Here is a 14,796-nt window from a genome sequence, read left to right on the forward strand (position 1 = left end):
TTTAACATGCATTCACTCAATAGATTGCAAAAATAGGGTTTAAAATGCAAAACCCCTAAAAAAATATTGGTTCGAACAACAATAGAGATAGAGATACATGTAGAGGATCACTAAAAAGAGAAGGTCGCTGGAGATAGGCTCGCCAGAGAGAGGTTCACTGGAGACCGGCTCACTAGAGCGAGGGTCGCCAGAGGGGGGTTTGTCGGGAGGTGTCGCTCGTTGTAGGGACCATCGTAAGGGAGCTCTGAGGGTGGGGTGAGAGAAGTGAGAGTTCCAGGGTGAGGCAGCAAGAGAGGGGAAGTGTCAAGGGGTAACAAGGCTCACCAGAGAGAGGTTCACCGGAGACAGGCTCACTAGAGAGAGGGTCGCCAGAGGGGGGTTTGTCGGGAGGTGTCGCTCGTTGTAGGGACCATCGTAAGGGAGCTCCAGGGGTGGGGTGAGAGTTCCAGGGTGAGGCAGCAAGAGAGGGGAAGTGTCAAGGGGTACACACACACCACCACCACCACCACCACACACACACACCATTTTTATTTTTTGCTTTTTTGTTCCCCCCATCCCTGTTCTTTTTGTAACAGGAGGGGGTGGGTTGAAGGGTGAATAGCCATTATTGAGACATGGCAGCCGTCTGCTTCTTTTGTTTGATGGCAGTGGCGCAACGTGCAGGATGCGCCATCAACCAAGCCCTTATCCATTTTGAAATCCATATCCGGAGTTAAAATTCATAATAAACTTATTAAAACATGGATAATAGTAGAAGGATCGGGTAGTACGATCCAAAATAAATTAATCCGACTTATTATCCATGTTTGTCCAAGTTATCTTCGTAATCAAACAACGAACATTTGAAATACAACTTTCTTGTACGGTCGAAACGAACATTGGACTTGTATAATTGTTACATAACATACAAAACATATGTTCAATCTGTTTTGTTCCTTCATTTCGTCCACTCCTGAACAAGCTATCAAACAAGCCCTAACGTTGTTCCTACCCAGATATACACTGAAATCGGGTCGGATCCGGGTCCATTGCCATTGATACGTTGTTCTGGGCCTGACCCGTTGATGTGCCTTGCACTTCAGAGTCGAGACCCACTAGTTGCAGAACTCAACCTCTTCTGCTTCTTCAGGTGAAGCTGCCATTTTTTTTTTTCTGCTGCGCTTGAGAAAATGACAATTTTAACGTCTAGGGCGCGCCAATCCCTCCTCCTCCACCTTCGCAACTACCTGAGCCATCCGACCGTCTCTCCTCCGCCTTCTTGCTTCGCTCCAGACCGTAGATTCTCTTCCACTTGCGCCGTGCCGCCGCAGCTGCAGGTGATCGCTCTGTGTGTGTGTGTGGACGAAGCCCTAATTTTCTGTCACTTTGGTCTTCTTTGATGCATAGGAGGAATAATTAGTCCAAATTTAGCTCAAAATCTTTTTTTTTTTTTGTTAATTTGATGAAGCATGGGGTATATGCTTGATATCTCCCCTAATCTTTACGTGGCATGAATTATTCAGTGGTTAGGGTTTTCTTTTATTACGAATTTCGGGAATTAAATGGAAATGTCGATGTCGTTGTATGGAACTATATTTCTCTTTTCAATTTTTGTGATTTTACGACTTTTATGTTGTGGGGATGCTATTGCCTATTTTTGAGAGATGAGGTTTGTGAATGGAATTTGAGATTTTGATTCGGGATTTTAGTCTGCATGCTGGTTTGGGCTTGATCACTGGATTGAATCTTCTGAGATTGTTTATCCTGGTCTTACTTTTCAGCATGTCGGTTTTATTGGCGTCGGAAACATGGGGTTTCATATGGCTAACAATCTTATCAAGGCTGGATGCAGCGTCATTGTTCATGACATGTAAAGTATCTGCACCATGTTGTTTTTCCTTTGAGTTTCATTCTCCTTTTTTCTTTTCGGTTGATTGGTTTGAAATTTTGGTTCCCTCATGATTCTTCTGAAGTGAAGTGGCTATGCAGTTTGTACCATTCTTGTTGACAAATTAAATGGATATGCCGACATTCCAAATATATCTCAGACTCTCAGTGTATGAAGTTTCAAAATATATATATATATATATATATATATATATATATATATATATATATATATATGTATTGAATTTGGTTACAACGACCATATTACTAAGTTTTTCAGTTGAGCATGTTGAATGTTCAATGGTAGAACTGAGCTTTATAAATCCCATAATGTTATAGTCCTAGAAAGAGTGTAAGGCAGTTGAGTTCGAGAGTAATAAATTTGTGAGAGTAAAAGTAACTTAGGTGTATATATACCACCATTATAAACTTCCTCAGACGTAAAAGAAACACAGATCTCAAGTTGGCGTATTCTTTCATAAAAAAGTTCCCATTTTCCCTAGAGTTCAAGAGCTTTGAGTTACTAGTATGTTTCTTTTGCCTAATTGATTATTGGTATAAATGGCACTTTGCTGTTAGCTTGATTGTCCATTGAATAATTGATGTTGTCCTCCTATCATAATAAAGTCTATACAACGGTGACAGGGACCATTCAACCAAATTTTATGCAGAAAATTGGCATCAAACAGAAGTATAACGATGCAGCAAGTGGAAATCCATTGCATGGCAAGTGGAAAGGCTAGGTATGACTGATAGAAAAGTAACATTATGAGCAAAGATAAAACTATATAAATATAATTCAATAACTGAATTATTAATTAGAAAAGTAAATTGTCAAAAAAACAAAACAAATTATTCCTTTTGATTAGAAAAAGGGGAAATCAGTGTACATTTCAAGTTGGATTGCTTTTACATTATTTTAGCTTGTTTATAAGAAAAAGAAAATCATTGGAGAATCTTTCAATTCAGATATTGGCTATAATGGAACTTAAAGATCAAACTTTGAAGTGGTGGATCATCAATGCTGAAAATTGTGTACATTCTTATGTTACCATGATTGACGTGCCATTGTTGATATTTGAGTAAAATGGCCCCTCTAAAATTAAAAAATCAAGACACCAACAGTGATATTAGGCATGCAAAGCCTGACAACATTTTAGGAATCAGCAAGTGATAAAGTACATCTTAGTGTGAAATGTCATGTCTGTGCATGCTGCAATGCACTCTTAGATTCTTGATGTTAAGATGTAATGGCCCCTTCTAACATATTTTATGGTATGCATTTCTTAGCCTGTGGAATTGTTGTATGATTCCATATATGTCATTAGCCCTTCCTCCAGTAAAAGTATAACCTGATACCCAAATTTCTTCAAATTTCCTTTGTGGTGTTATTGAACTTTCTATTGCTATTAGGTAAAATGAGATGCATATGACATATTGTGGCTAGAACCAAGGTTGTAAGTATCGTATCATTACTCATATCGGTCGGGCCTAAAGTAACACCATATCGTATCGTATCATATCATAAACGTATTGTAAATTTTGAATAAAAAATTTCAAAAAAAACAAACAAGAAAAATCAAGAAAAATAAAAAATAGCAAAAATTCACATATGAAACAATGATGAATTGCACAAAATACAGCCATAAAATCACATATTAAACATTTATGTCTTTATGAGCCGCATAAGACATCATCAAACATCAATTAATATAGAATCATAGATAATATCACATGCATTTCTGATGTAGAGCAGGAATGGACCCGGATCCATACAGCGTGACCCAAGCTGGGGACTGGATCTACACTCTGGGAATCGGATCCAATCCAGAGATTGGTTCTAAGACATGGGGAAGAGGTCCCGTTGCGTGCCAATTCCAGATCATGAGCCCAGAAAGTACGGGACAGACAACTCCAGATCCAACAGCACACCGGAGCGGCATCCGGTCCGGGGCCGGACCCGATACTCAGATCCAGCCAAAAGCCTTTAAAAACCCCTCTAGGGTTTCATGTTGAGGACAAAGAGAAAATTGAGAAACCGCAGCAACAGTTTTTTCCTTTCCTGCAGTTCTTTTATTCTTTATTTTTTTTGTTTGCAGCCTTTCTTCTAACAGTTTTCCCCTTTCAGCAGCTTTTTCCTTTCTTTGTTTTCTTCCTGTTAGTAGTTTAATTACATTAGACTGTTTGCATTGTCGTTGGTGGTATTATCATTGTTTAAATTCAGCCATTTGTTTCAATCAAGGTTTTCATTGAAATAAAGTTTCACCTTTTTTTGGTCTGTGGCATTCAAGTGGTCATTCTTGTGTGTTAAACGACGTGTGGTCATTTTCGGTGGGCCTTTACCTTTCCCTTTCTGCATATTGCACAAACACTAGAATCATGTTCTGTCAGTCGACGTCAAGGAACGATCAAGCTGAGTTTCTGTGGTTGCCGTTTGCTATCTCTGTTCCTTGCACGACGTGGGGGCTGAGTTCTTCCATTCAGCACCTAAGAGCCGCAATAGTTGACGTCTCCTGCATCAAATGGCATCAGAGCACCGGGCATCCTCCGTCGCCGCCAGCATGCCACCAAACGTGAGGAACGATCCGGCGAAGGAAAAGGAGCAGGACACCGACAATGACGGTCAAATGTCGCGTATGATGGAGATGACCCGAATGGATGAAAATCTGATGCGTGTCAGTCGAGACGTGGCCAGCATGTCGAAATGACTCGATGGGGTTGAAACTCAGATCGTGGATGGAGCCCCACACGGCGACCCCACGTCAAAGGGGTTCAGGACTGGTCGACGAAGCTGTCGTCATTGAAGCTGCGACAGTCGACCCAGACCAGCAGATCCGTCAGCCTGTCCGTGCCATCACCGTGACCTCGGTACCTCCTCAACACCCTGAATCGGCTGTGGTTCGCACAACCGATCCACCTTCGATGAATCTAGGCAGCCGACACCCATCTGCTCCGGCGTCGTGGGTCGACCCGGACCTGCTGGGCCCCAGCGTCATGCTGGGTCCAGTCGCAGGCTAGGGTTCGTGGACTCGAGCCACTGGAACCCCGTTGCCAGCCAGACCTGGCCAGCAGGGCCCCAGTGTCACGCTGGGTCCTGCCGACCAGGTGGGCTCATGGCCCCGCGTCGCGGGGGTCCCGCCACAGGCCGGGTTGGGACTGCAGGACCCAGCCTTGTCGGCTCGACCCGGGAAGGGCCCCCCTTTTCTTCCTGAGTCCGTGCATGGATGCCCTGTGGCAGCACCTCCGCGAGCGGGAGCAGGTGAGTCCCACTACATTGGGCCGAACCCGAGAGGATCCGGACCTGAGTTCATTTCATCAAGGCCCAGACCCGGTTCTCGGGAACCATTTTTCGGGTTCCAGGGAATGGGTCCGAGCCTCGAACCTCATCACCCGAACTGCCCAGTTGGGTTTGATTCGCGGTTCGCTCCGAACCAGACCCAACCCGTTAGTTTTGACCCACAAAATGGATTCCGTACCGACCCAAACCCATATCGGACCTAGATCGAGCTCCAGTTTGAATTTGAGCCGGGTCAAAACCAGACCCATAATCATATGGATCGTGGATTGAGTTCAGACCAAGCCTTTTATCCCCACAACTCGATCCAACCTATCAAAATCTGGGTCTGACGAGTAGTTTAAGACTTGACCCGATCCAGATCCAATCGGGTAATTCATCTCGGTACTACACTACCCAAACCCAATACCCTTACCAGGCCCAAGCTTTTAACCCAACCCAGATCCAAAATCTTGTACAAAACCCAATCCACTGCCCCTACCCTAATCTAACCCATAACCCAGACCTGAACTATTCAGTCCCTACCCACCTAGAGCTCGAGACCCGGCAGCCCCATCCCCCTTACCTTGGACCTCCTGTCATACCGGTACCACAACCCCGGCTACAGATGACTCCCGCCCACGGGCCAGCCAGACTGAGGCAGATTCAGCAGGGACTGGCGCGGCCAGAGTGCCGACAACAGGTCGTTGGAATTCGCCAACCTCAGCAGCCAGGCGAACAAGACCACAAAGATGAAGCAGTGTGGGATGATGACACCTTTTGGAACGAGCATCCTGCAGGAATGGTGGAGGCTCGACAGCAGAGAGCACCAGAGCGCCCCTCCACGTATGGGGTGAAGTTAGAGCTTCTAGAGTTCGCAGGTCGGTTTGATGCAGAGCAGTTCTTCGATTGGTCATATGCCGTCCAATTCTTCTTCGACTACCACGATGTCGCCGAGCACCGTCATGTCTCCCTAGCCTTTACCCGGTTGAGAGGCCTAGCACAAACATGGTGGGTTGACCTGCAGAGGTCAAGGGAGCGACAATGATTCGAGCACGTACAGACTTGGGAAGAGATGCAGCGGTTGATGCAGTCTAAGTTTGTGCCGTCAGAGCCTACAAGGAGTATCTGACCCTGCGTCAAGGCACCAATACTGTGGCGGATTACACTGCTGAGTTCCATCGTCTTTCCCTACGAGTGCAGATCGAGGAGACCGCCCGCCAGCAGGTCACGAGGTATATTTCTGGTCTACATCCTGCTATTTTTTACTTTAGTTGTATCACAGTTGAGTCATTGAATTAGGCAAGTAGTTATGACATGAATGTGGAGGAGAAACTGAAAAGGAGGTTGGAACATAGGACATCCCATAGTGATCAGTCCAGTCAACACAAGTCGAGTTTCCCAACCAGGGGAGCAAGCTTCCCTAGGAAAGAAGACTCAAAGTCCACCCCAAGAGTCGACCCTAGAAAACCTGATCAGTCTGGACCCTCATACCACACCAGATCCAAAGGTAAACCCACTGAGTCTACCATTCGTTGTTTTAGGTGCCAAGAATCAGGTCATGTTGCGTCCAAGTGTCCTACCATGAGTAAAAACACCCATCTAGCAGATGGCATTGTTGAGTCTGCGTCCGATAGTGAGAGCGAGGGTGAGTCGGCTGTTGAGGGAGATGATGGGATGAAAGTCATAGAGTTCGATGGCAGCATCGAAAAATTGTTAACCATTCGTCATGTTTTGACCACATCTCGAGAGTCAGCACCGACAAATTGGTTGCAGAATAATATTTTTAGAACCCGGTGCAACAATGAGGGGCGCGCGTGTGATGTTATCATTGATACCGGGGCGTGCGAGAATCTGGTGTCCGAAAGTGTCGTGTCCACCTTGAACCTAAAAACGGAAAAACTGTCCCAACCTTATAAGATGACATGGTTTAAGAAAGGAAACGAGGTATCTATCACCCTGCGTTGTCTAGTTTGGTTTTCCATGGGGGAGCATTACCACGATGAAGTGTGGTGTGATGTGGCCCCTATGAGTGCGTGTCACATCCTTTTGGGGCGTCCTTGGCAGTTTGACCTTAAGACCATCCATGATGGCCGTAGGAACACATACACATTTATCTTTAAGGGTCATAAGATAGTTTTTCTTCCCACCAAGGAGATTGGGTTTCCCCGACTCACAGGCCTATTTAACCGGTCTTACCTTCTTGAGCTGCCCGAAGATTGACACCATTCTCCTATATCTACTATGTTTGATCTAATTGCTTACTGTGGAGACAACAAGTTGTCAGAGCCGACTTTTCCCAACCAGGCGAGAATGATGCAGAGCAGGAATGAACCCGGATCCATACAACGTGACCCAAGCTAGGGACTAGATCTGCGCTCTGGGAATCGAATCCAAGCAGCGGATCCAATCCAGATATTGGTTCCAAGACATGGGGAAGAGGTCCCGTTGCGTGCCAATTCCAGATCATGAGCCCAGAGAGTATGGGACGGACAACTCCAGATCCAGCAGCACACCGGAGCGGCATCGGGTCCGGGGCGGGACCCGATACTCGGATCCAACCCAAATCCTTTAAAAACCTCTCTAGGGCTTCGTGCTGAGGACAAAGAGAAAATTGAGAAACCGCAGCAGTAGTTTTTTCCTTTCCTGCCGTTCTTTTATTCTTTATTTTTTTGTTTGCAACCTTTCTTCTGACAGTTTTCCCCTTTCAGCAGCTTTTTCCCTTCCTTGTTTTCTTCTTGTCAGTAGTTTAATTACATTAGACTGTTTGCATTGTCGTTGGTGGTATTATCATTGTTTAAATTCAGCCATTTGTTTCAATCAAGGATTTTATTGAAATAAAGTTTCACCTTTTTTTGGTCTGTGGCATTCAAGTGGTCGTTCCTGTGTGTTGAACGATGTGAGGTCGTTTTCGGTGGGCCTTTACCTTTCTCTTTCTGCATATTGCACGAACACTAGAATTGTGTTCTGTCAGTCGACGTCAAGGAACGATCAAGCCGAGTTTTTGTGGTTGCCGTTTGCTATCTCTATGCCTTGCACGACATGGGAGCCAAGTTCTTCCATTCAGCACCCAAGAGCAGCAACAATTGACGTCCCTGCATCAATATCTCATAAGAACAATGCAAAATATTAAATATCTTGCAATTAAAGACATGTTACAAGACTCATACTTTCACATTACATAAAGAAAAATATTATAGCTGTAGAAGATGAACCGAACCCTAGAGAGAGAGAGAGAGAGAGAGAGAGAGAGAGAGAGAGAGAGAGAGAGAGAGAGAGAGAGAGAGAGACGGCTGAACATGAAAACAGAAAACTTAATTACATCATTAGGGCTTCTCTCTATATTAAATAGAGAGGCAAAACAGAGAAATTACATCTAAGTCCTTATGAAAATAATATTTCAGAAAACCTCTAATAAAGAACAACTTAACCTAAAAACCACCTATTCTCAACACTCCCCCTCAAGCTGGAGCATAGATATCTATCATGCTCAGCTTGTCACAGCATCTGGAGAAATTTGGCCTAGCAAGAGGCTTTGTAAACATATCTGCAACTTGGTCTTCAGACTTTAGGTATTTTGTAGTGATATGACCAGCTTGAATCATATCTCTTACATAGTGGCAATCAACCTCAATGTGCTTTGTTCTCTCATGAAAGACAGGATTGTTTGCTATATATGTTGCCGCTTTGTTATCACACATCATGGTCATTGGAGAGGAAACCTTCACCTGGAGATCATTAAGAACAGTGCGAACCCATATCAATTCAGCAGCTGTTTGGGCCATAGCCCGATATTCTGATTCTGCACTCGACCTGGAAACCACATTTTGTTTCTTACTTCTCCATGAAATCAAGTTGTCTCCTAGAAACACACAGAATCCTGTGGTAGACTTTCTATCTACTACAGATCCAGCATAGTCTGCATCAGAATAGGCTACTATCTCCAGAGTTCCACCTTTCTTGAACAGTAACCCCTTTCCAGGAGAGGATTTTAGATATCTGAGAATCATTATGGCTGCATTCCAGTGTACCTCAGTTGGTTTGTCCATGAACTGGCTAACTTTGCTTACTGCTAAAGCAATATCTGGTCTGGTCACAGTTACATATAGTAACTTCCCTACTAAGGAGCGATAGCGTTTGCTATCAACAGGTTTTGACCCTTCTTCAACCAACTGAACTTTATGGTCCATGGGAATATTTGCTGGTTTAGCTTCCAACATGCCTGTTTCCTTTAATAAGTCAAGAATATACTTCCGTTGAGACAAAACCATCCCTTCACGGCTTCTAGCAACTTCTATACCCAGAAAATACCTGAGTGAACCAAGGTCTTTTGTAACAAAGTGTTTGTGAAGATGAGCCTTTGTGGCTTCAATAGCTTTCACATCATCTCCTATAAGAATGATGTCATCCACATATACTACCATAACAACTATGCCAAAGCTAGTTTTCTTTATAAAAAGTGTATGATCTGCTGCTGATCTGTTAAAACCAAAGCTTGACATCACTTCAAACAACTTTTGAAACCATGCACGAGGACTTTATTTCAAGCCATAAATCGCCTTTCTCAATTTGCACACCTTATGACACTCCCCCTCAACCTCAAAACCTGGAGGTTGTTGCATGTAAACGGTCTCAGAGAGATCCCCATAAAGAAATGCATTTTTCACATCTAATTGACACAAGTTCCAGCCATGCTGAACAGCTACTGAGAGAACAAGACGGATGGTACCCATCCGTGCAACAGGAGAAAAAGTTTCAAAGAAGTCAATTCCATATGTCTGGGTATATCCTTTCGCGACTAATCTGGCCTTGTACCTTTCAATAGAACCATCAGATTTGTACTTTATTGTATATACCCATTTACAACCAACAATGTCAGCATCTGCTGGGGAATCAACTAGATCCCAGGTATGCTGAGATACCAAAGCTGTCATTTCTTCTTGCATAGCCATCTTCCAGCGATTATCAAGTGCTGCCTGCTGATAGTTCAGAGGAATGGTTTCAGCAGACAAGGCTGAAATAAAAGACTTCATCTGATGTCCAATTCTGGCATGGGAGACAAAATGAGATATGGGATATAAGGTGCATTGTCTTGTCCCTTTTCGTAGAGCAATAGGCCTGTTATCATCATCCTGAAGATCACTATTGTCAGTAGAACTTACCTCAGGAGAAGAAGAAGATGAAGGCTCTTGCGGAAGTGGAGCTCTACGCACATATACCAATGGAGGATTATTAAATTTGGAAGAGGATGAAGTTTGGTTCGGTAAGGAGGGCACAGATTCCAAAGGAAAAGGAGGTATAGGTAATGGAAAAGACTCAGCTGGATCAACCTGCAGCGGAGAACCGGAACTAGAGTAATATGGAGAGGATTCCAGGAAAGATACGTCCGCACTGACATACTCTCGGCGAGAAATAGGATCATAACATCGATAGCCCTTTTGATTTTTTGGATAACCAATAAATATGCATTTTGTAGCTTGAGCGGCTAATTTATCACGGTCAGGGCCAAGTTTGTGGACAAAACAAACACATCCAAATATTTTTGGTGAGAAAGAAAAAAGTGGGGCATTAGGTTTTAGGATATGTAATGGAATTTGATCACCCACAGAAGACGAAGGCATGCGGTTGATCAGATAGCAAGCAGTGGTAATCGCATCACCCCAGTATAACGCAGGAACATTGGATTGAATCATAATGGTCCTGGCAACATCAAGGAGGTGCCGATGTTTTCGCTCAGCCACCCCATTTTGTTGAGATGAATAGACACAAGAAGTTTGGGGTTGGATGCCATGATCTTGGTAAAATTGTAACAGACCTTTTGATTTAAACTCGAGAGCATTATCAGTGCGAACAATCTTGACAATAGATTCAAACTGAGTTTTTATTTCAAGAATTAGGGATTTGATAATACTTGGAACTTCAGATCGTTCTTTTATTAAAAATACCCATGATAACTTAGAGAAATCATCAACAATAACAAGATAATACCGACACTGAGTCCTAGTAGAAATCTTACTAGGACCCCATACATCTGCATGAAGAAGGTTCAAAAACTTTATTACTAGACTGACTCTGACTCAAAGGGAACGAACTTCGATGATGCTTGCTCAACTGACATGCTTCACACTGAAATGATGTGGTGGAAGGAATCTGAGGAAAGACCGACCGAAGCTTTGACAATGAAGGATGACCAAGACGACGATGCCACTGAACAGGACTGAATGAATGTTCCACTGCAGCATGAACAGAACCCATTGGATGATGTAGGTAGTAAATTCCATTTTCTTCATAGCCTCCACCAATCTTCTTCCCCGTCAGCAAATCCTGAAAATGACAACCCATTGGATCAAATATTACTCTACAATTTTGTTCTTTTATAAGGCAACTAACAGAAAGTAAACTTTGAGGAAAGTTTGGAGCATGAAGAGCATTTTTCAACTGTAATGAGGAGGATATAGAAATATTTCCCTGACCAACAACCGGGGAGGAGCTCCCATCGGCTAATGAGACTCCAAGTTGAGCCTTAATGACCTTTAGATCTGAAAAAACACGTGAATTTCCACACAAATGTCTGGATGCACCAGAGTCAATAACCCACTTACTATCATTCGGATGAAGATGATTCCCGGTTGAATAGGCAATACCAGCTACAGGAGAAGTGGAACTTAAAGGTCGAAGAGCAATCAACTCATCATATTCCGCACGACTAAGGGTGATACTACTTTCATTTGAAGTGATATTCTCTTGTGCATTTGTTGCCTCAATAGTAGTAACATGAGCTTTAGGGTTATATGACTTTGATGCAGAAGAGATTGGCCGACCATGCTTATCCCAACAACGATCTTCTAAATGTCCAGATTTTCCACAGAATGTACATTGAAGCTTTCCTCTGCCTCCCATACCACGTCCACATCCTCGTCCTCTGATATTCTGAATATTTCCACGGCCATAACTAGATGGGACAACAAGAGCAGATGTCTGAGTCACAGGCTGAGATTGCGGCAGAGATATCGCAAGTCTACTCAGACGATTGTAAGCGTCAGCAAGAGTGGGAACATCTGAACCAGTCAACATTTGAACTTTTGCAACAGAAAAATCTGAAGAGAGACCGGTAAGAAAACGAGCAACCATGGTTTGTTCTTGATGATCCTTTTGCTTCGAGCAACACAGAGGCCGGTGAGCATTAAGTCTTTCAAACGCAGCTTTGACAGAGGCATAGTACTGGGCCAAGGTCTGATCGCCCTGTTGCAAGTTATATATTTCCTGTTCGACTTATAGGATACGACTCACATTCGTTTCTTGTGAGTATGTATCACGAAGATTGTCCTACATTAGTTTGGCTGTATTATAGTAGATCAATCCATCTGCAATATGGGGTTCAACACTGTTCATGATCCATGACATAACTATGTCATTATCTTCATCCCAAGTAACATATTTTCCCAATTTCTCAATGGGTTCGCCTTCCAACAAAATATGTTTTCGACGATGTCCAGATACCGACATCATAAAAGTTCTGGACCACCTGGCATAGTTGGTTTCATTCAACCTAACAGAAGAGCCATACGAGAAGGGGTTGGCAAACGCCTTATACTCCCCAATATGTTCCATTTTGGAATCACCTTTCGACGTTTCAGCCATACAAAAAAAAAACTCACTTGAACAACAAGTGTTCAAGAAGATTTTTTTTTTTCAACTCAGCAGGAAACCACACCTGCTGTTCCACAAAATAAAGTTCAATCCAGCAGGAAATCACACCTGCTATTTTCCATGACAGAAGAGTAACTTCAGCTTCCGTGCTTTCTTAAAAACAACACTCGACACAACAGGGAGTCACTGAAAAACATATTCTGAAATAAACCAACCCACACAAAAAAAAAACTAAATTTCAGTTGCTGTAGATACCACAGAAATCCCGAACATTGCTGCACCCAAACACATCACCACACATGATAGAATGCAGTCGCAAAACACAATGTTCACTAAACCTGCTGTTCTCCAACATATAAGGCATGACATCCAGTAAATATCACACACAATCAGCTTCTGCAAGAACTCAACACTTACGGCCACACAGAAAAAAAATTTCTGTTGCTCCCAAACAGCAGGAACACACCTCGACAAGAATTCAGCACTCACGACAACAGAAAAAAAATTCTGTTACTTCCAACCATCAGGAATACCCTTCGACAACTTATGAACCAAAAACAAAACTCGTCATAGCAGCAACAAGACTCGGCACCACCAGGTCGCAACAGGAAATCCAGATGAGGAGAACTGATTTAGATTTTCTCTTAAGATCTGAACCGCAATCAAACTCCCAACAACGTAGGTAGTCACGAGGAGAGAAAACAAAAAGAAGGACGAGGAGATACGACACCCACAGCAGACATCCACGACCAGCAGATGATACGACACCCACAACAGGCATCCACGACCAGCAGAATGCCCAGAAAAAAAAATTTTAAATTGCTGACCTGATTAGAAACATTACTCAGCGTGATCGAAGTTTGATCACGATCATGAAAGCCTCCACGATCGACTGTGTTCTGGTAAAACACGATCACGCTCCCACGTCACAGTCGATATCTCGATCACGCTCCCACGTCACAGTCGATCACGTTCCCACGATCGGCTGAGCTCTGATACCATGTAGAAGATGAACCAAACCCTAGAGAGAGAGAGAGAGAGAGAGAGAGAGAGAGAGAGAGAGAGAGAGAGAGAGAGAGAGACGGCTGAACATGAAAACAGAAAACTTAATTACATCATTAGGGCTTCTCTCTATATTAAATAGAGAGAGGCAAAACAGAGAAATTACATCTAAGTCCTTATGAAAATAATATTTCAGAAAACCTCTAATAAAGAACAACTTAACCTAAAAACCACCTATTCTCAACAATAGCAATAGAGTAGCTTTGTAATTTTACTCATAATAAAGATTTTTTTACCTTTGCTCATTTTCTTAAGTGGAAAAATAGTGAAAATGCACATTTTTTTTACCTTAACCCACTTCTTTGGGTGAAAAAATGGTGGAAATGCACTTCTAATGGCCTCTAGACAAATGGAGAAGTCGGCCCTCAAAAGATATTTAAAATCCAAAATGAAAAAGGTAACTTTCGGCCTTTTTAAAGTGCGCTGAAGGTGTATCGTACGATACAACACAATACAGGGGTGTATCGTACGATACATCTGATACAGGTACGATACACACTCGTATCGAATCGCAAAACCCAAAAGTAACGATACGCATCGTACCGTATCATATACGGTACAATACTTAGCTAGAACGAGAGCTTAAACTAATATTTTCCACTTGGCTGTATTTGACATTCATACAACAAGATTTAATTACAAAACAAACTTCTGCTTTAGAAAGTAGCACAGCTTGATTGAGTTCTTGAGCTTCTTTTTCAATATAATGTTTATAAAAGTAACTGTTTACAGCTGGAACTTTCTGCAAGTAATGAATTAAGCAACACCTTTTGCTTTTGGTTATAGAGATTCTAATGTACTGGAGAAGTTTTCGAAGAAGGGAATCCCCACAAGCAAGATACCATTTGAAATCACGGAGTCATCTGATGTTGTAATTACTATGCTGCCATCATCCTCCCATGTAGGTGCTTGATGAGTGCATGTTGCACTATTTTTTCTTTTTC

General features: G+C 42.9%; 1 protein-coding gene across 1 annotated transcript in view; it reads left to right on the plus strand.

The window, feature by feature from the left end:
- Positions 1 to 1,117: 1,117 nt before the first annotated feature.
- The window catches only part of LOC149844910 (6-phosphogluconate dehydrogenase family protein), an 80,155-nt gene continuing 66,476 nt past the window's right edge, over positions 1,118 to 14,796 (plus strand). The window contains exons 1-3 of the mRNA XM_089997387.1: positions 1,118 to 1,316; positions 1,761 to 1,849; positions 14,639 to 14,753. Coding sequence (XP_089853513.1) covers positions 1,170 to 1,316; positions 1,761 to 1,849; positions 14,639 to 14,753 — 351 coding nt within the window. The 5' untranslated portion in view covers positions 1,118 to 1,169. The remainder of the gene's footprint in view (positions 1,317 to 1,760; positions 1,850 to 14,638; positions 14,754 to 14,796) is intronic.

This window comes from Nuphar pumila, chromosome 2 (genome assembly GCF_984573655.1).
Source record: "Nuphar pumila chromosome 2, dmNupPumi1.hap1.1, whole genome shotgun sequence".
Classification (NCBI taxonomy): Eukaryota; Viridiplantae; Streptophyta; class Magnoliopsida; order Nymphaeales; family Nymphaeaceae; genus Nuphar; species Nuphar pumila.